Consider the following 14,936-nt stretch of genomic DNA (forward strand, 5'->3'; position numbering starts at 1 on the left):
GGCGCCTAGGACGCAAACCGAGTGTAGGATTGAAACGAAAGTTTTTTTTTCAAGTCGCAGGCATGACTTTGATGACATCATCTTCCAAATTAAGCTCGATTATAATGACGCTCATCTTATTTCTCCGAACACAACTGTACATTAGTGCTTCTAAAGGCGTGCTCCAGACGAGCAGTTGATTTCAAAACGGTGACTGTTAAAATGTCGCCGCAGTTAGTCATGGAAACTTTTGTATTCGAGAATGAAAGCGTGAGTCGAGGTTAAGGCTCTTGGGTTAGGACTTAAGGCTATCGAATTTTTTCTTTAATTGACCTGTCAGTGTTAACATGAGCAATTTGAAGGATATTCAATTAGTAGTCCCTATTAAATATTTCCATATATATATTTTTTTAATATTGGTTTTAATTCAACTGTCTGCATATCCAACAGATAAGTTGGATTTAGATTTGCCTAGAAGGTAACTTACCAAGCATTATTAGCATCAAAACAAACGTCATCTTTAAAACATAGGAAACGATCATAAACAAATCACAAAACTTAATTGAAACTGAAGTGTAACGAAACTTAAAAGCATTATGATAGAGAATTACAACGTGAGCTAGGGCTCGGCTTGATATCAAGGCGCGCGCACTACTTTCACACTTGACGCATTAGAATTTTTCAATGTTACAATGCGGTAGACGTTTTTTTCTATTTGGGTAGTTATGACGCGACTTCTTATAAATAGCTCCATTATGACATGAATTCTATCCCACAAGCAAGTTTAGCCTGATTCCTTCTATAAGTACAAATTACGCTGAAAATCTTTTCCATGCCAACGGTATTTAATATGGCGGCTAATGCTACGAGGAATAGAATAGCTCCAAGCTCTGAACCAGCATGTTGGCTTAAATCAAAGGAACCACTTCTGGAAATGTGTTTCAAAATGGTCAGTAATACGTGCACCAACCTGGTTCATCCTCTGCATGCCTTTTGGTATCAAGCTCGAGATAAATTAATTCAAATTGTTAGTGCTTAGCTCAAAATTTCAGCAAATTATTTCATTAAAATTGCTACTGTTCGTATTGATACCTAGAACTGCGGTAAATCTTTTCCCCAGAATTTTCGTGCACTTTCCAAAATGTGTCCCAGGTGCAGTGCTGGGGAACTGCATGAAAGCGGTCGGCTCTATTGGTCACTTTAATTGCCGGTGACCAAACGCTCTTAATTTAAAGGGGCATTTTCCTTTGTTGACCCCATCTTCTTCTCTATTAAATTAGCTCTATCTTTCATAATGGCGCCTGCTATCAGAAACCTGCGAGTTCTTAATTTTAATGGCCCCCCACTTAGATTGCACGCATGATTGGGTTAGCTTGCAAAAGGTGCCTCGAATATGAGGCTCTCAAAACTTTTCCTTCGATAAAAGTTAGCCTTCTTCGCGGGCACAATTCGTTTGGTCTTTAATCTCATAAGATTTAGTGACTTCGGTGTTTGATCTCTCATAATAGTGTAAATTTGAGGAAATATTAGACGTTCAACATCTCCAAAGCGTTTCCTGTAACAACTAATGCTAGATTCCCATCATTGATCGCGTAATTGCGCAAACGCCGTAAGCACACGTTTCTCTTGGCTTCTGCAGCAATAATCCTCAGGTTCAAGAAAACTGTTTGTATATTAGGGTTGAAAATTTTGATTTGTTAACTCTCGTTTATTTTATTTTGCAATTCCAGTAGAGATTTGGTAAAAAACGAACATAATACTTCTCACACTTGATTAAAATGACGAGTCTGATTTATCTTCTCAATTCAGTGCTGATTATAACTTTTTAGCCTTATTCTATTTTGGTATTTCATTCAACTCGGTTTTGAAATAAGTTATATTTTTATATGAATGTTGTTCTTCCATGATTTACTGCTCAACTTTTTCCGCATTTCTCTTCACCACTCCGCGAATTTTAAAACATACTTTTCTCTCGTTGAAATTTACGGAGCGCCTTTATGTTGTTTTCCTATTTGATGTTCTTGGGATCACTGTCGGGTTTTAATTCTTTTTGTGTGGAAATGCTTTTGAAAATTATCTTCACCCTTTCGTTTTTTTTATTTGCTGGAACAATGCATTTCAAAAAGTTTAATTATTGATTCTGATGATCGATGCCTCAATTGTTATTTTTATAAATTTTATTTATAAAAGTCGAGGCAGTCACATCTACCGTCAGACGGTCCTTGCTGATAACCCATCGCTTCGAATTGTACCATGGAACTGTGTCCTGGAGTGCCATGGATTTCATATTTATTATTCATCAAGTATTTTACTGCATCTACATATTCCCTCATGAAAAATGCTCACCGCACCAATACCATCCTAACCAGGAGGCGCTGCAAAAGGCTGCTTTCATCCCTTCACTTGATGCCGATGGGAGATGGTGCAGACGAAAAGCTCCTTCTTTTGGCCAGCCATCAGTGCCCCCAACGTAATATTCCCTCCTGCACTAAACGTTCGTAATGCGGCTCGGCGAGCATCAGTATTCAGTCCTCATTGGCTTCCGGGCGAACAGCAGCTACGTATTCGATATTCTGATGGGGATTCAAGGTGTAGTTCGATTGTAGAATGTGACTAATTACAACGCATACAAATGTATGCATTCATACTAGTTGCGTGTGCAATTTTAGCCTTCCTTTGTCCATCGTTACGCTGGTGTAAGCTGTACTTAACGGGCTCGATATTGGACTAAAGGATAAGAGGAGATATAGGACTCAATAAGCATGATTGAAGTGACGTTTTTACACTAGCGTTTGTCTCAGGGGCACCTACAGTGTGGCTACGACCGGGTGCGAGGCCGACCGAAAGTTCTATTGTCGGAAGCGTCAACGGATACTGCACATTTGGGAAATCAGCTCTGGGCTCGAATCTCCCTGTTCTTGCTTGCCCTTTCATTTACTGTCTGCACTAACTCACAAGCCTACCCGTTATGCCTTACGTAGTCCGTTACAATGGTCTGTCTTGAACGGAATTCTCGCAATTTGTTTTGATTTACTTTCTCTGTGACTAATGGCGAAGGTTTGTTCACTCTTTATTTTTGTCCTTGGCAGAAATCATCTGAAGTTGAATCATGATTGGTTTCTAGATTAGCTTTTCGTCCCTGAGGTTTATATTTTTTGCCGTCCTTTTTAATGCTCTATCCCAGCTCCTGTGATGTTCTACTAGTTCTGTTTTATTCAGGAGTCCAAATACTTGTTCCGTCATAAACTTACCATGACTGATACTCGTCGCACAGCGCAGTCGTTGCAGATATTTTCTGGATCGCTCTCGTGTTACTCCGGTAAGTAAGAAATTCTGTTGAATATGGAGGAGGGTTTCGGTCGTGATGAAAGCGAACATTTTTTATCACTCGATGTCAGCAAGCAATACCTTCCAGACGAGTCCAATCACCGGAGTCTGAGTCGCAATACATCTTGAGGAGCGCTCGCGACACGGAGAACTTCGTTGCTTTAACGCAGTATCATTGATACCACCTAGTCTGGCGTCACGTCTGAAGAAGACGCCTGCGGATCTCCGTACCGTACGTCTAAGCGGTTATTGTAATTTGCTTCGGTTATATATCTCTGGTAATACCATAACAATGTAGATGCTCTCTTGGGCTGGTAATGCGTTTGGTGCTGTTTTTATCGTGCAATTTTCGCCTGTCGTCCGACAACCTATGATTGGTGATGCGACTAGAAGAAACCTGTGAAGCTACAAACAAAAAACGCGTTTTTTTAAAGTACGTGGCCCAAAGAAAGTAAAATCGTTCATAGGTCATGACTTTGAAAAGTGGGAATCGATATTCTAAATAGTGTTGCTTCGTTTTGTTTAGCTTTAGGATGTAATTAGAAACAATGACAATTAAAAAAATCGTTTTGACATAATATATTAAATCAATATAAATGGCAGTTACTCGCTTAAATTCCCTATTTAATTAATGCTTGCAAATTATGTTTCTTTCTAATTGCGTTCGCTCAACACTGTAACGATGATGATAGGTAGTAGTGACTTTTGGTTCAACATCCAAAATGAAAATGTGAATTATTTCGTGATATAAACTATGGTCCATAAATTTCCAAAGAGTATTATTACAGGCAATGGAAATTATTCAGGTTAACTCAGGTGTAACTTCGCAAAAGAAGTTGTTGGAGCTATGAAACTGCTTGCCATTTACGCCGAAAATGCCAAAACGTGAACACATTAGAGCGAATAAATTTAGAATTTCGTCTCATTCACTCCTACGCTTGCCCAGCCCTTATTTATCTTCTCACTTATCATCGAAATAAAATTTGATGGAAGCAATCAACGCAACTGCTTCACTGTTGTAAAATACTAGAAAATCCCAGAAGCTGACAGTATTTCTCGAGGAAGAACAACCGAGTGCCCAAAACGCAGGGCAATCATTGGAGCATAAGCCCGCTGAGGTTGCCTTCTCCGCTGCAAAGATAGTATTAATGCACTCACTGCAAGCACTTGATATCAGTGAAGGCATTAAATAAGGATGTAAACAAACATCTTCTCAATTGTCTTCTGCTTTGAGCTTTGTGGATTCTCAAACTCTTGCAGCCAGTTTCTGACGCTACAACATTTCTCATAACATTTCTTCCAGTCCCTCGAATTGAGCAATGTAATATATAAAAATTGTATCATTGATACCTACAAATACATTACTGGACAGGCCTCTCGTCAGACACTCGTTTATCTCGTTTATCGACTCAAGAATAAGGAAGATGAACAACTGTAGGAACGGCAGAATTGGTGTTTAGTCACCCACAACAATACCTCAACGCCACAGTCGTATCTATATCAACGCATGTTTCACTGTCTTGTCCAAAAACGGCTATATTATACACCTGCAAGAGTGGCGAAGGCAGCGATGTGTCAAGAGGATGTTTCAGTACCAGGGTAGCTGGCAGTGAAACCGATTAGTGGGTGTGTTTACAGCAGCAGTTTGGTATTCAAAAATGTTGTATAGATACATCTAGCACTTACAGTAGGAATTTTTGTTGCAACTGTAGCCAAGTTAGAAACGTCAGTTTATTTCAGATGAATGGAATCTTCCACTACAACATTCTCTTTTAATTATCTATTATAATTATCCCATAGTCCGTTGATATATTTTGGAAGTTTCAATAAAAGTTCTTCTTTTATGATATTGTACACGATTGCCTTGAATTTTTGGTCCGAATATCAGTTAACCCTATCGTAACTGACGTGACTTGTCGGTCGCAAGCCACTAGGTACGAATAGCATTGACGACGGTAAATGCATTTGAGATCGGAGGGTTAACGTTCGCGGTTTGATTGCAATAACTTATTTTCTCGAGCAACTTTCCTGCATTGCTCCGGTATTATGTTCGAATCTATTCACTATAATGAAAGCGATACAGTGCACACACAGTTATTAAATTAGGAATAATGCAAGCGATGCACGTGCCCAGCCTTCGACCGTTGTCTGGTCTTATTTTTGAACCTCGGGTAATGAACTCATTTGCTTCAGGTTTTTCGAATATCTTCACCAGTCTGCCACGTCAGTCCATAGTTTTGATTGCTTCTTGAAAGTTTGAAACTTCTTTATATTAGTAGAGTTTTTAGATAGCAGCCGTCGTGGGTTAAAGACCTGAGGCAACTTCTCCCATTGCATCGCAAATTAGTTAGTGAAAGAGATAGCATTCTAAAGTTCTATGGAGAGGCCTAGGCCGTGAAGTGTTGATGTCTTTGCGAGCTGCTTGTGGTGAATTTACCTCGGAAATCATTTAGACTTGAGCATTTTTATAGCTTTAGATTTCACTTATTTTTAGGGCATTTTCTCATTTATGGAAAAAAGGCGCTGCTGTGCTCGTCATGTCCGTCCGTCCGTTCGTGACTTCACGTCACGGACGAACGAGAAAATGCACTCTCATTCACTCACTGCAGTGAGTACTGATCTATTTTTTATATTATGTTGGAATATGTAAGAGATATCTTTCAGAGCGCATTTTTTCGTCTCGCTTGCTACGCATCTTATACATTGACGCTTTGAGATCGTTAGCCGATAACGTCCTTTGTCACGGACTCTACAGTTTGCAGTTCTTTCCTTATTTAGTTAATAGCCTTTTTATTCTTCGCATAAAAGCCGTCGCTGATCCTGTGCGAAGATGTCGTTCCTTTCATATATGCTAGCCAGTTAACTGTAGACCGACTGGGTTTGGTCACAATTTAAGAAGTGGCATGATGTTGAATTTGTGAAGTAAGAATTCTATGAGAGATATTAGAATGAGATTAGTTAATCGAAGTAACGTAACTTCGATACTGAGCCTCGAGTATGTAAACTATTGTGAATAATTTATTGAACTTTTAAATTGGTTTCCGAACCTATATGCTTGTCTAAATTGCCTTCAAAAGATAATCTGAAAAGGAAAGTATTCAATGGCATATATTTTTTTTATTCTGTACAATAGAACTTTATTACATTTTTTGGTTTTAGCCGCACCAGCGTCTCTTGGTAATTCGTCAGAAATGCCTGTTAGTTATTTTTCGTCTTCCCATGGGCGTCGCTCTTTTTTTTTTCATTCTACAGTCATGCTAGCGACCAAAAGGGAGTCCACCAGAGCATCCGAGTTTTGTGGGCGTCTAATCATCAATTGGCAGACCTGATGAGACTCGAACCACTGAGCCGAATGATGGCAGAAAAAGAGCGTATTATGGCGCCCGTTCCCAAGATCTACTCTCATAATAGACCGGACCAATTAGTTCTTGGAGGGCGGCTGTGTCTCGCTCTGCACAACCGCACCGATCTCTGGGCGCCACTAACGAGGTACCCTACCCCCACTTTATTGATCGCCCTCAAATTGCTACACCTCGTGCCTTGATTTAAGTAGCGGTTTTGCTGTATATGCTGTAGCTCAGTTGCCCTGCTTTCGTCCAACACAGACTCAGGATTTCCTGGGCATTCATTGTCGAAAGCGCTCGATACTGTCCAGGTTCGTGCTCTAATTACTTTGTTGCTGTTCGTCCGAACGCGGTCGAGAAACCTGTTATTTTTTCGCTGAGTTCATTTTGTCGTGAATTGCTAAGTTGAATGGCAGATACGGAAGAATTTTTAGTAAATTGATAGATCAGCCAAGAGCCAAGTTATTTACGGATCTTATTAAAAATCATTCTGAGTTATCGGTTTAGCCAATATATCCTAAATAGGATATAATTAAATCAAAAATTGTTTTTTGTTGATATACCGGCCAGCTATGGTGTTTTAAAGTAAAATTTAATAGCAGTTCGTAGATAACTTTTTGCGTCAATTTAAACTGGCTATGCGTTTTGTACGTGCCTTATCACGACCGACCACATGGGGCAGAAAAATAATATCGTAACGCGAGTTTTTTTTTTGCTATTTTTATTAAATTTAGTTTTTCTTCGCGTAGATAGTTTTTCTCTACACATATGCATACTTTTTTAACAGACACGCGGTAGATTTTCATTTGCTAATTTGGGATACGTGTTGGAAGGTATGTTTGCGAGCGTCAAGCGCGCTCGGAAGCTAAATTTCTTGGGTTGGCGCTATCGTGAATTACAGGGCGCGAGCGTCAAGTGTTTGTCTGCGGCTTCACTTCCAAAACACCTCCACTAGCGTAATGCGCCTGACGCCAGCTAAAGCTGTTTCTTTTCTTCCCTTATCTTCTTTGTAAGGTATTCTGGCTGTCAGGTACTACGATTCATTGGTTATACTGAAGTATACCTACATTGGTTATACTATTGTCGGAAAATAATATACAAAATTTAGTAGTAAATCTAGAAGAGTTTAGGACAGTTATTTGAAGAGGCAATTCGAATCATCTCCGTCATTTTTCAAGCACATTTTCATCCCTTCTAACCCAATTTTTTTAGTCATTGAATAATTGGTGGTTTATTCATGATGGTCGCAAATGGACCAAATTTAAAATTCGATGAGACGGGAAGATCCGTTCCATGATAGAATGCGTCGGTGCTCAGTAATGGACTTGGAATGTCTTGCTCGTGACGCTCTGCCATCGCCGAGATTGTTGGTCATCAAGGCTTGCTGAGCGAATTCTTCTGTGATCTGCTCTGCCGTTCAATGTAACGATCGTTTGTGCCACACCATCGCCGTCCACCTCTTCTGGCACTTTAATTTTAACATCTTTTACGCGCATAATGGCTTGAAAATGTGCATTATTGTTTATGCGACGACTCTATCACTCCGTTGTTTCATGCCTTGTTTTAAATAAGGTAATTTCCACTTAGATAATTTGTTGATTGTTCACTCCTTGGCTTGGAGTAGACAAAATTAAATATCTAAAATGCTCTAGGCTATGAGTAATGCGGCAACGAAGTTAGGCGTCATGCTTTCGAATTAACATTTTGGAACCGCGAGACACGCCCAACGCTTAGCTTCCCAGCACTGCAACAACAAATCCCCGGTCCTAACGCAAATTGAATGCTTTCTAAAGTTTCCTTGGCGATCGAAGCCTTAACAAAGACGGACTAAACCTACACAAACTTATATATAAAGTCCATCAACATACTCAAGTATAAGTCCATCAACATAAATCCTGTGAGCACGTGAGCGATCACTGATTTCTCTTGACAAGATATCCTCGCACGTCCCCAAGCCTGCATGTGGTGCTTATTTGCGCATTGAAGTTTAAATCATGGCCTTGTCCATGCACGATGTTGATAACTGATGCTGGTATACGTTATTGGATACAGTTTATTTCATGAATAAACAAACCTATTATAAATAATCTATTGAGACTTCTGCATCACATTGTCTTAGTTTGCAGAATTTTTCTAGGATTCAAGTGTCCAAGAGGATTTGTATGGAGTGCGTATCTTGCTTCGTTTCACGGCATTTTCTTTTGCGCATCTTGCTTGGCAAATCGACCATGCTAAGATGCGTTTTATATCAAAATTTTTATAGATGGTCGATGCACTCAAGCTTCGTCATTATTATCACGTTGAAAGTTTTGATAATATAAATAGTATTTTTTAACATTCATTACATTCTTGGTTCACCCATTTTCTAAATTCTCAGGTAGTGGCTGCATAGATTCTTAATAATTATCATACGATTAATAGTATTTGAAGCTTATACGCGCCCCGAGAGGTACCGCTCTTAGCGATAATATATCTCGCATAAATACATCTTTCTTTGTCTTAGTGTTGGCTTCTTATTTCTCTAAGCAGTCACATCGCTGAACCCCATTTTTGCGACACCCTTATTTCATTTCGTGTTGCCCGATAAACGCATTGTCTTCAATTTTATTTATTTATTTTTTCTTATAAGTTTACCATGCTAACCGCCAGGCATCAGTTATTTTGTTATTGAGATGTGGCTACGATGTTGCCTATTTAAAAATAGATAATAATTTTTATTTTCCATTTTCGTGCCATGTATGTTAAGTTATGCTATTCTGATCGGAGTTCCAGTGTATATTCTGTATTTATTTGAGAATTTTTGGCATTCTCTTTCACTGTGGTTTTAACGTTATTTGTTTCGGCTGCTTCATTCACTGTTTCATGCAGCAACATCAATGCACTTATTCTGATTGTTTGATCGACGCAATCGTTAGAGAAACGGCAATTTTTATTACGCGCATGCATCGAATTAATTTTCTTAATATGAAGCAATTTGGCTTGCTATGTGCTTGTGTCGGGGCATTGAGGCTACCGCGGAATGTTTTGCAGTCCAGTATAGTATATCTATGGAATTACTCGCTGTTCGATTTACTGGAGCCTGAACTTCCCGTGACCACTTCAATATTACATGTGGCCTGTTCTGTCGATCTGCTCTCCAACAGCCATAGATTTTCTTCATTTGTGCTCTGTTGGCCATATTTTACGGACCTCCATCGTTGTTTCGCCGACGCTGCAAGCAGAGCTTTTTTTTATCCCTGGCCTCGTTGAGAGTTTTTGTGTCCGTACGACGAAATGAACACTCCACAGCCATCAAAACATCCTTACGGGTTCTCACTGTAGAGTTTGGCCGGTTGCGTGCGACTAAAACTAAATCATTCTCTGCGCTCCTTCAGTGAACTTTGATGTGAAACCTGCAACATGTCGCGCAATCAATCGTGGGCACGTCGCCGAGCGCTACTGGTTAGTGTGGGCGTAAATTTGAGTCTCTTCCTATACGTTGTCGAAAAAATCTTGCGTTTCTGAAAGGTTTTCCCGATTTAATTTCAGGAAAATTATTTTCTTCCTTGTGAATTTTTGAGAATGATTGAACACGCAGTCATTGCTGTTTTTCTTATATCATGTGCCAAATTTTGCTTTTCGGAAATATTGCCACCGGAAATATTGAAAAAGTTTGGCTAAATGGCACAACATTTTCTTCTTTTCGCAATTTCTAATTACTCGTCCGTGAAGACAAGCCTTGTCGCTCTTGCAACTCGCGCATAGCGTTTCCCTGAAAAGAAACTCTAGTAAACGTGGCGCAAGCAATCCTTCTTTTCTCGCATTTCTCGGTGTCGACTCTTTGTGACCAGCAAGTTGTCTTGTATTAACTCTGCTTAGACCATGAATATTTTCGGCTTTTGGTCAATGACGGAATGAGATTGATGGCATTTATTTTATACCAGCTTCAACATCCATCCCCATTCGTTGTTAAGTACCCGGGAGGATTCGGCGACCCGTACGTTAAAGCACCATGCGTCTAATATCAATCTTGTTGTTCGTTTTTATATATATTTCTAAGAAATTTTCAAATGTCAAAGTGGTAATCGATAATAATTTGGAATTAATATCCGTGTGATTTCTCAATCCGACCATCTAATTCATGGGGTCATATAATTTTACTTTTTGACTGATGCGCAGGTCCTTATTCTTTCACATGATTTTACATTTTAGTGATTGGTCCTAAAGGATCGAATCCAGCCATTTGTGATAGAATATATTATTTTGAAGTTTTTTTTCCTCTTACGAATTGATTCGTCTGTCAACAACAGTGTTTGCAATATCTTTTATATGAATCATCGTTCTCTCCCCAAACGGTCATTCGGTGAAACTTATTCCTATATCGCCCGAATTTTTATTTTACACATCTAATCTTTATATCGTTCTTAGCCATTGACACTGTGCAACCCCAATATTTACACGAGTACATTTTTAGGAGAGAAGATCCTTAATTTGATGCCTCGGTATTCGATGCACCCATTTCAACTTGGACCAATTCCTGTGCTTATTTTTTGGTGCTCAGTGCCTGAGACTTGTTTTTCTGTGTTTATATCTTTGTGCTTATTGCCTGACACTTGTTTTTCTGTGCTTATAACTTGGTGCTTATTGCCTGACTCTTGTTTTCTGTACTTATAACTTGGTGTTTATTGCCTGACTCTTGTTTACAGGCGGCGGCGGTGGTAGCGGTGACGGTCGAGACGGTAACATGATGGTAGGTGGGAGTGGGGCCTCGCCTGCGGTGCAAGGTCCTGCTGCTGCAGACTCCTCATCTTCCCCTGCCAACTTTGCCGATTCTAACAACGCTCACTCCAACTCCAAGGAACAATCACACAAAGGTGCGTTATGCAATCTTGCGATAAAATTGTCTAGTTCTAACAGAACCTATTCATTTTACCTTTCCCTTTTGGAAATAATATCACACGGCATAACGTACTTGAAAGCATTTCTAGTTTCTCTGAAAATATGGTGGTCAAGAAGGCAAGTTGCACCAACAGTTGTGTGGTTACGGTTGGTTTTCTTCGGAAGGGATTAAATTCAGGTACTTTATATGTTCTCTCTCTGTACAGCACTGCACTTTAATGCTCACCTTAACTTTCAATTCGTGTTTTTCGTTAAGATACAATGCTTCATTCGGTGTTTATTAAAAGCTTCAGAAACTGCATGCTCATAATAAGCAAAATCTGTGCGTCCATGGCGGATTATATTATGGCGAAAAAGGAATGTATAGTTTAAGTTGTTCATATTTGCTGAGTGCAATCCAGGTTTGAGCGATATTTTATTTGACATTTTTCCAAAATAGATTAGATTACTGGTAGAAACGGAAGATTCTTTGCAAAAAATCTCACATAGAACTTTATGTATAGGTATATTCGCTTAGCTCATAGAGGTTAGAAGTTTCTCATTACTATTCTGGTCTTAATCAAATAAAAATATTATGTCCAATTTCTCTATTATCGTTGTTGGAGTCATTCATTATGATTTAGACTTTGAAGTTTTCAGCGAATTGGAAAGTGAGTTGACCGTAGCCTCTGGCGTGAATTTATGCGTACCGGCCGATTTAAATAAATATTGCACCGATAATCTGCCTAGCTTGTCACAAGAACCTAGTTCAAGTTTGTAGATGTCTGAGACACAACTGAGGTACAAACATTCCGCTAAAAGTTTTTGACGTTAGGATAACCGCATCTTGGTTATGTTCAGAATTACCATCTCTTGCATTTGAGATATAAGGGCGTGTAACGTATATTGCTTCATGTTTTAACTATGTGTGCAACACACTACAAAATTGCATAATCCATAAGTTTTAACTGAAAGAGTGATTGGATTAGCCTAATCATGAGTGATTGGATGTGTACAAATAGGGTTCAACACGAGCAACATAGTGTTCGAGTACGGCGGATCAGAAGATCGTTTCGTTACCACGCAACGGGCTGAGCATTCCTCCTGCTTCACGATTTATTCAACATCACCGTCTTTTCCCGCATCACCTATTCATCCCTGCATCGACTTCGAATTTGGAAGCAACCGCGAACTACTAGGTTCTCAATGCCGCTCGTTAGCCACAATTTCTGAAGGTATCTCGTGTGCCTCCAACATCCTGATGAATCGAGACACAGCTGCGTAAATTAACTTTGTGTTTTGCAATTCTGCTTCCGTAGTAGCTCCACCTAACACGAGTGTCGATCTTAGTGTTCCAGTAGATTTTTACTAACAACTAATCTGCCAAAAAGCGCCTCATATAGAGGTGTCCGAACCCATCTCCCGTCAACTAATTTCTCACGTCGATTATTGATTTGACGGCAATCGGTTCACCATCAAATTCAAACAATACACTTCATTAATGCGTGAATCATTTGTTTATTGAGTAACACCGAGTTCCATTATAACCTAGAGTTCCCTTCTCTGTTATGTATATCTTCACATCAGTTTCAACGAGATAAAGCGATTTGAGCTTCTTTCATTGCTCACCAAACTATTATTTTTCAAGGATCATTTATCTCGATTGGTTTCCGAGTCCATTGTCCTCTCGTTAAAACGTGTCACACTAATCTCCCGTAGTTGCCGGTCCCAGTGGAGGTTTTCCGTAGGATTTTCCATGTAAATTTTAACCTCTTTGATGTATTGCCCTCCGAGCTCCGGTAGCTTTAGGCTAGGCAAGCACTGCTGTTGTCTCAACAGAGCGGACCTTTTAAAATATTATGATTGCCTGCCGGATTTCTGTACGTCTCAGCGCCATGTGTTCTTTCTGACCTGTACACATGTGCAAAGTCGACTGTGGAAATACCCAAGGTTGTGATTTATGTTACTTGCAGCATTCACCTTACTTTGAAACTCTTGGAGTTTTAATTGTAAGGGTTAAATCGTCTGGAATATAAATTGCACTTGTAAATGTACCAGAGGTAGTAGTAATATTTCCTGAAGTACCCGCATGCAAAAAATTGCACTTGTGTACTGATGACATATTTTCTACAATTATAATGCTGGTGAGAATAATCCGCGCCCATGGTATTATTTCGCTACCTAAGGTTTGCGCGTGAACATCGAAAAGAAAACGTTGAAATTAAAGGCCTCTTAAAACTAGTGACGTCTAAAGAATCTTATCACTTGGTATTGTAAATTAATTTGTTGCGATGTTGTTTCATTTTTCCGTGTTTTGTGGAAGTGATTGAGTGTGCAGTATAAATTCAAGTTTCGCAATCAGGCTCGTGATTTCTTTATACCGATCTTATCTTGAACTTGAGCTGTCCCGTCCCTCTGTGTGTTCCTGTGGAGCCATTGCAGATGTGACTAAAGATTTCCGTGTGTACAGTAGTAATTTAGTAGCAACTAATCCTAGCCTAGATAGACTCATTTGAATTTGTATATATCTGTTGTACTTCTTCAATCACAATATTTGGCTCCTACTCATTTGAATTTGTATATATCTGTTGTACTTCTTCAATCACAATATTTGGCTCCTAGTTTGCAATAAATTGAGAGCTAGGTTTTATAAATATAATGTTTAGTGCTGTAAATGTGATAGTTGGAACTGCTGCTCGCTCCTTAACGGGCACAACTTATTAAATTTCTCAATTTTAACGTGATTGAAGAAAATTCCTTCGGACGAAAATATGGTTTATCTGGTCGCACTTCAATAACTCTATAAAATTTGTTTCATGATTTTTATAAAAAAAAAAAAAGATTTTTTTTTTTGCTTTTTTTGCCTGCGCACTTACACGTGTATAATTATTCGTTGTTTCAATTTGTGACTTTCTTTGGAAGAAATTCCACCTATATATCCATTACTGGATTTGAACGTATTAGTTTTCTTTAGTTAAGGATACGTCTAACGTCTGCATACTTTTAACATTTGTTCGTTAGAGGCATGTCAGAATTTTAAATTTGTAACTTTAACACGTGGATGATTTATGTTCGATGCCCATTTGCGCAATGACATTGATAAGGCCTGCTTCTAGTAAAATCTCTTGGGATTTTTCCACCAATTACACCTATAATTGTGTTTCTTTATCCAAGTTGGTAGGATTATAGCTCCTAAAGAGTAGATTTTTTTGCTAGATTCGAACTAAAAGCCGCCTGTTGAGTTGAGATTTCCTGTTATCACCGCAATCACTGCTGCGAACACGTTTTGCTGAATGATCGGTGTGTGTGTGTGTGTGTGTGTGTGTGTGTGTGTGTGTGTGATGTGTGTGTGTGTTGTGTGAGTGTGTGTGTTGTGTGAGTACAGCACTGCTACCTTTGTTTAGCTACCACACATGTTGGTATTGTGTG

At 39.2% G+C, this 14,936-nt stretch overlaps 1 protein-coding gene across 11 annotated transcripts in view; it reads left to right on the top strand.

Moving 5' to 3' along the window:
• Positions 1-14,936, top strand: part of LOC108680118 (MAP7 domain-containing protein 1) — a 100,557-nt gene that overhangs the window by 69,772 nt on the left and 15,849 nt on the right. For 9 of the 11 annotated variants that reach the window (XM_018168874.2, XM_018168876.2, XM_018168875.2 and 6 more), the window contains exons 2-3: positions 11,336-11,503; positions 12,530-12,742. In XM_018168874.2, coding sequence (XP_018024363.1) covers positions 11,336-11,503; positions 12,530-12,742 — 381 coding nt within the window. The remainder of the gene's footprint in view (positions 1-11,335; positions 11,504-12,529; positions 12,743-14,936) is intronic. The other 2 variants (XM_018168879.2, XM_018168882.2) reach the window with 1 other exon arrangement.

The sequence above is a fragment of the Hyalella azteca genome, unplaced genomic scaffold, assembly GCF_000764305.2.
Source record: "Hyalella azteca isolate HAZT.00-mixed unplaced genomic scaffold, Hazt_2.0.2 contig9912, whole genome shotgun sequence".
NCBI classification, from domain to species: Eukaryota; Metazoa; Arthropoda; class Malacostraca; order Amphipoda; family Hyalellidae; genus Hyalella; species Hyalella azteca.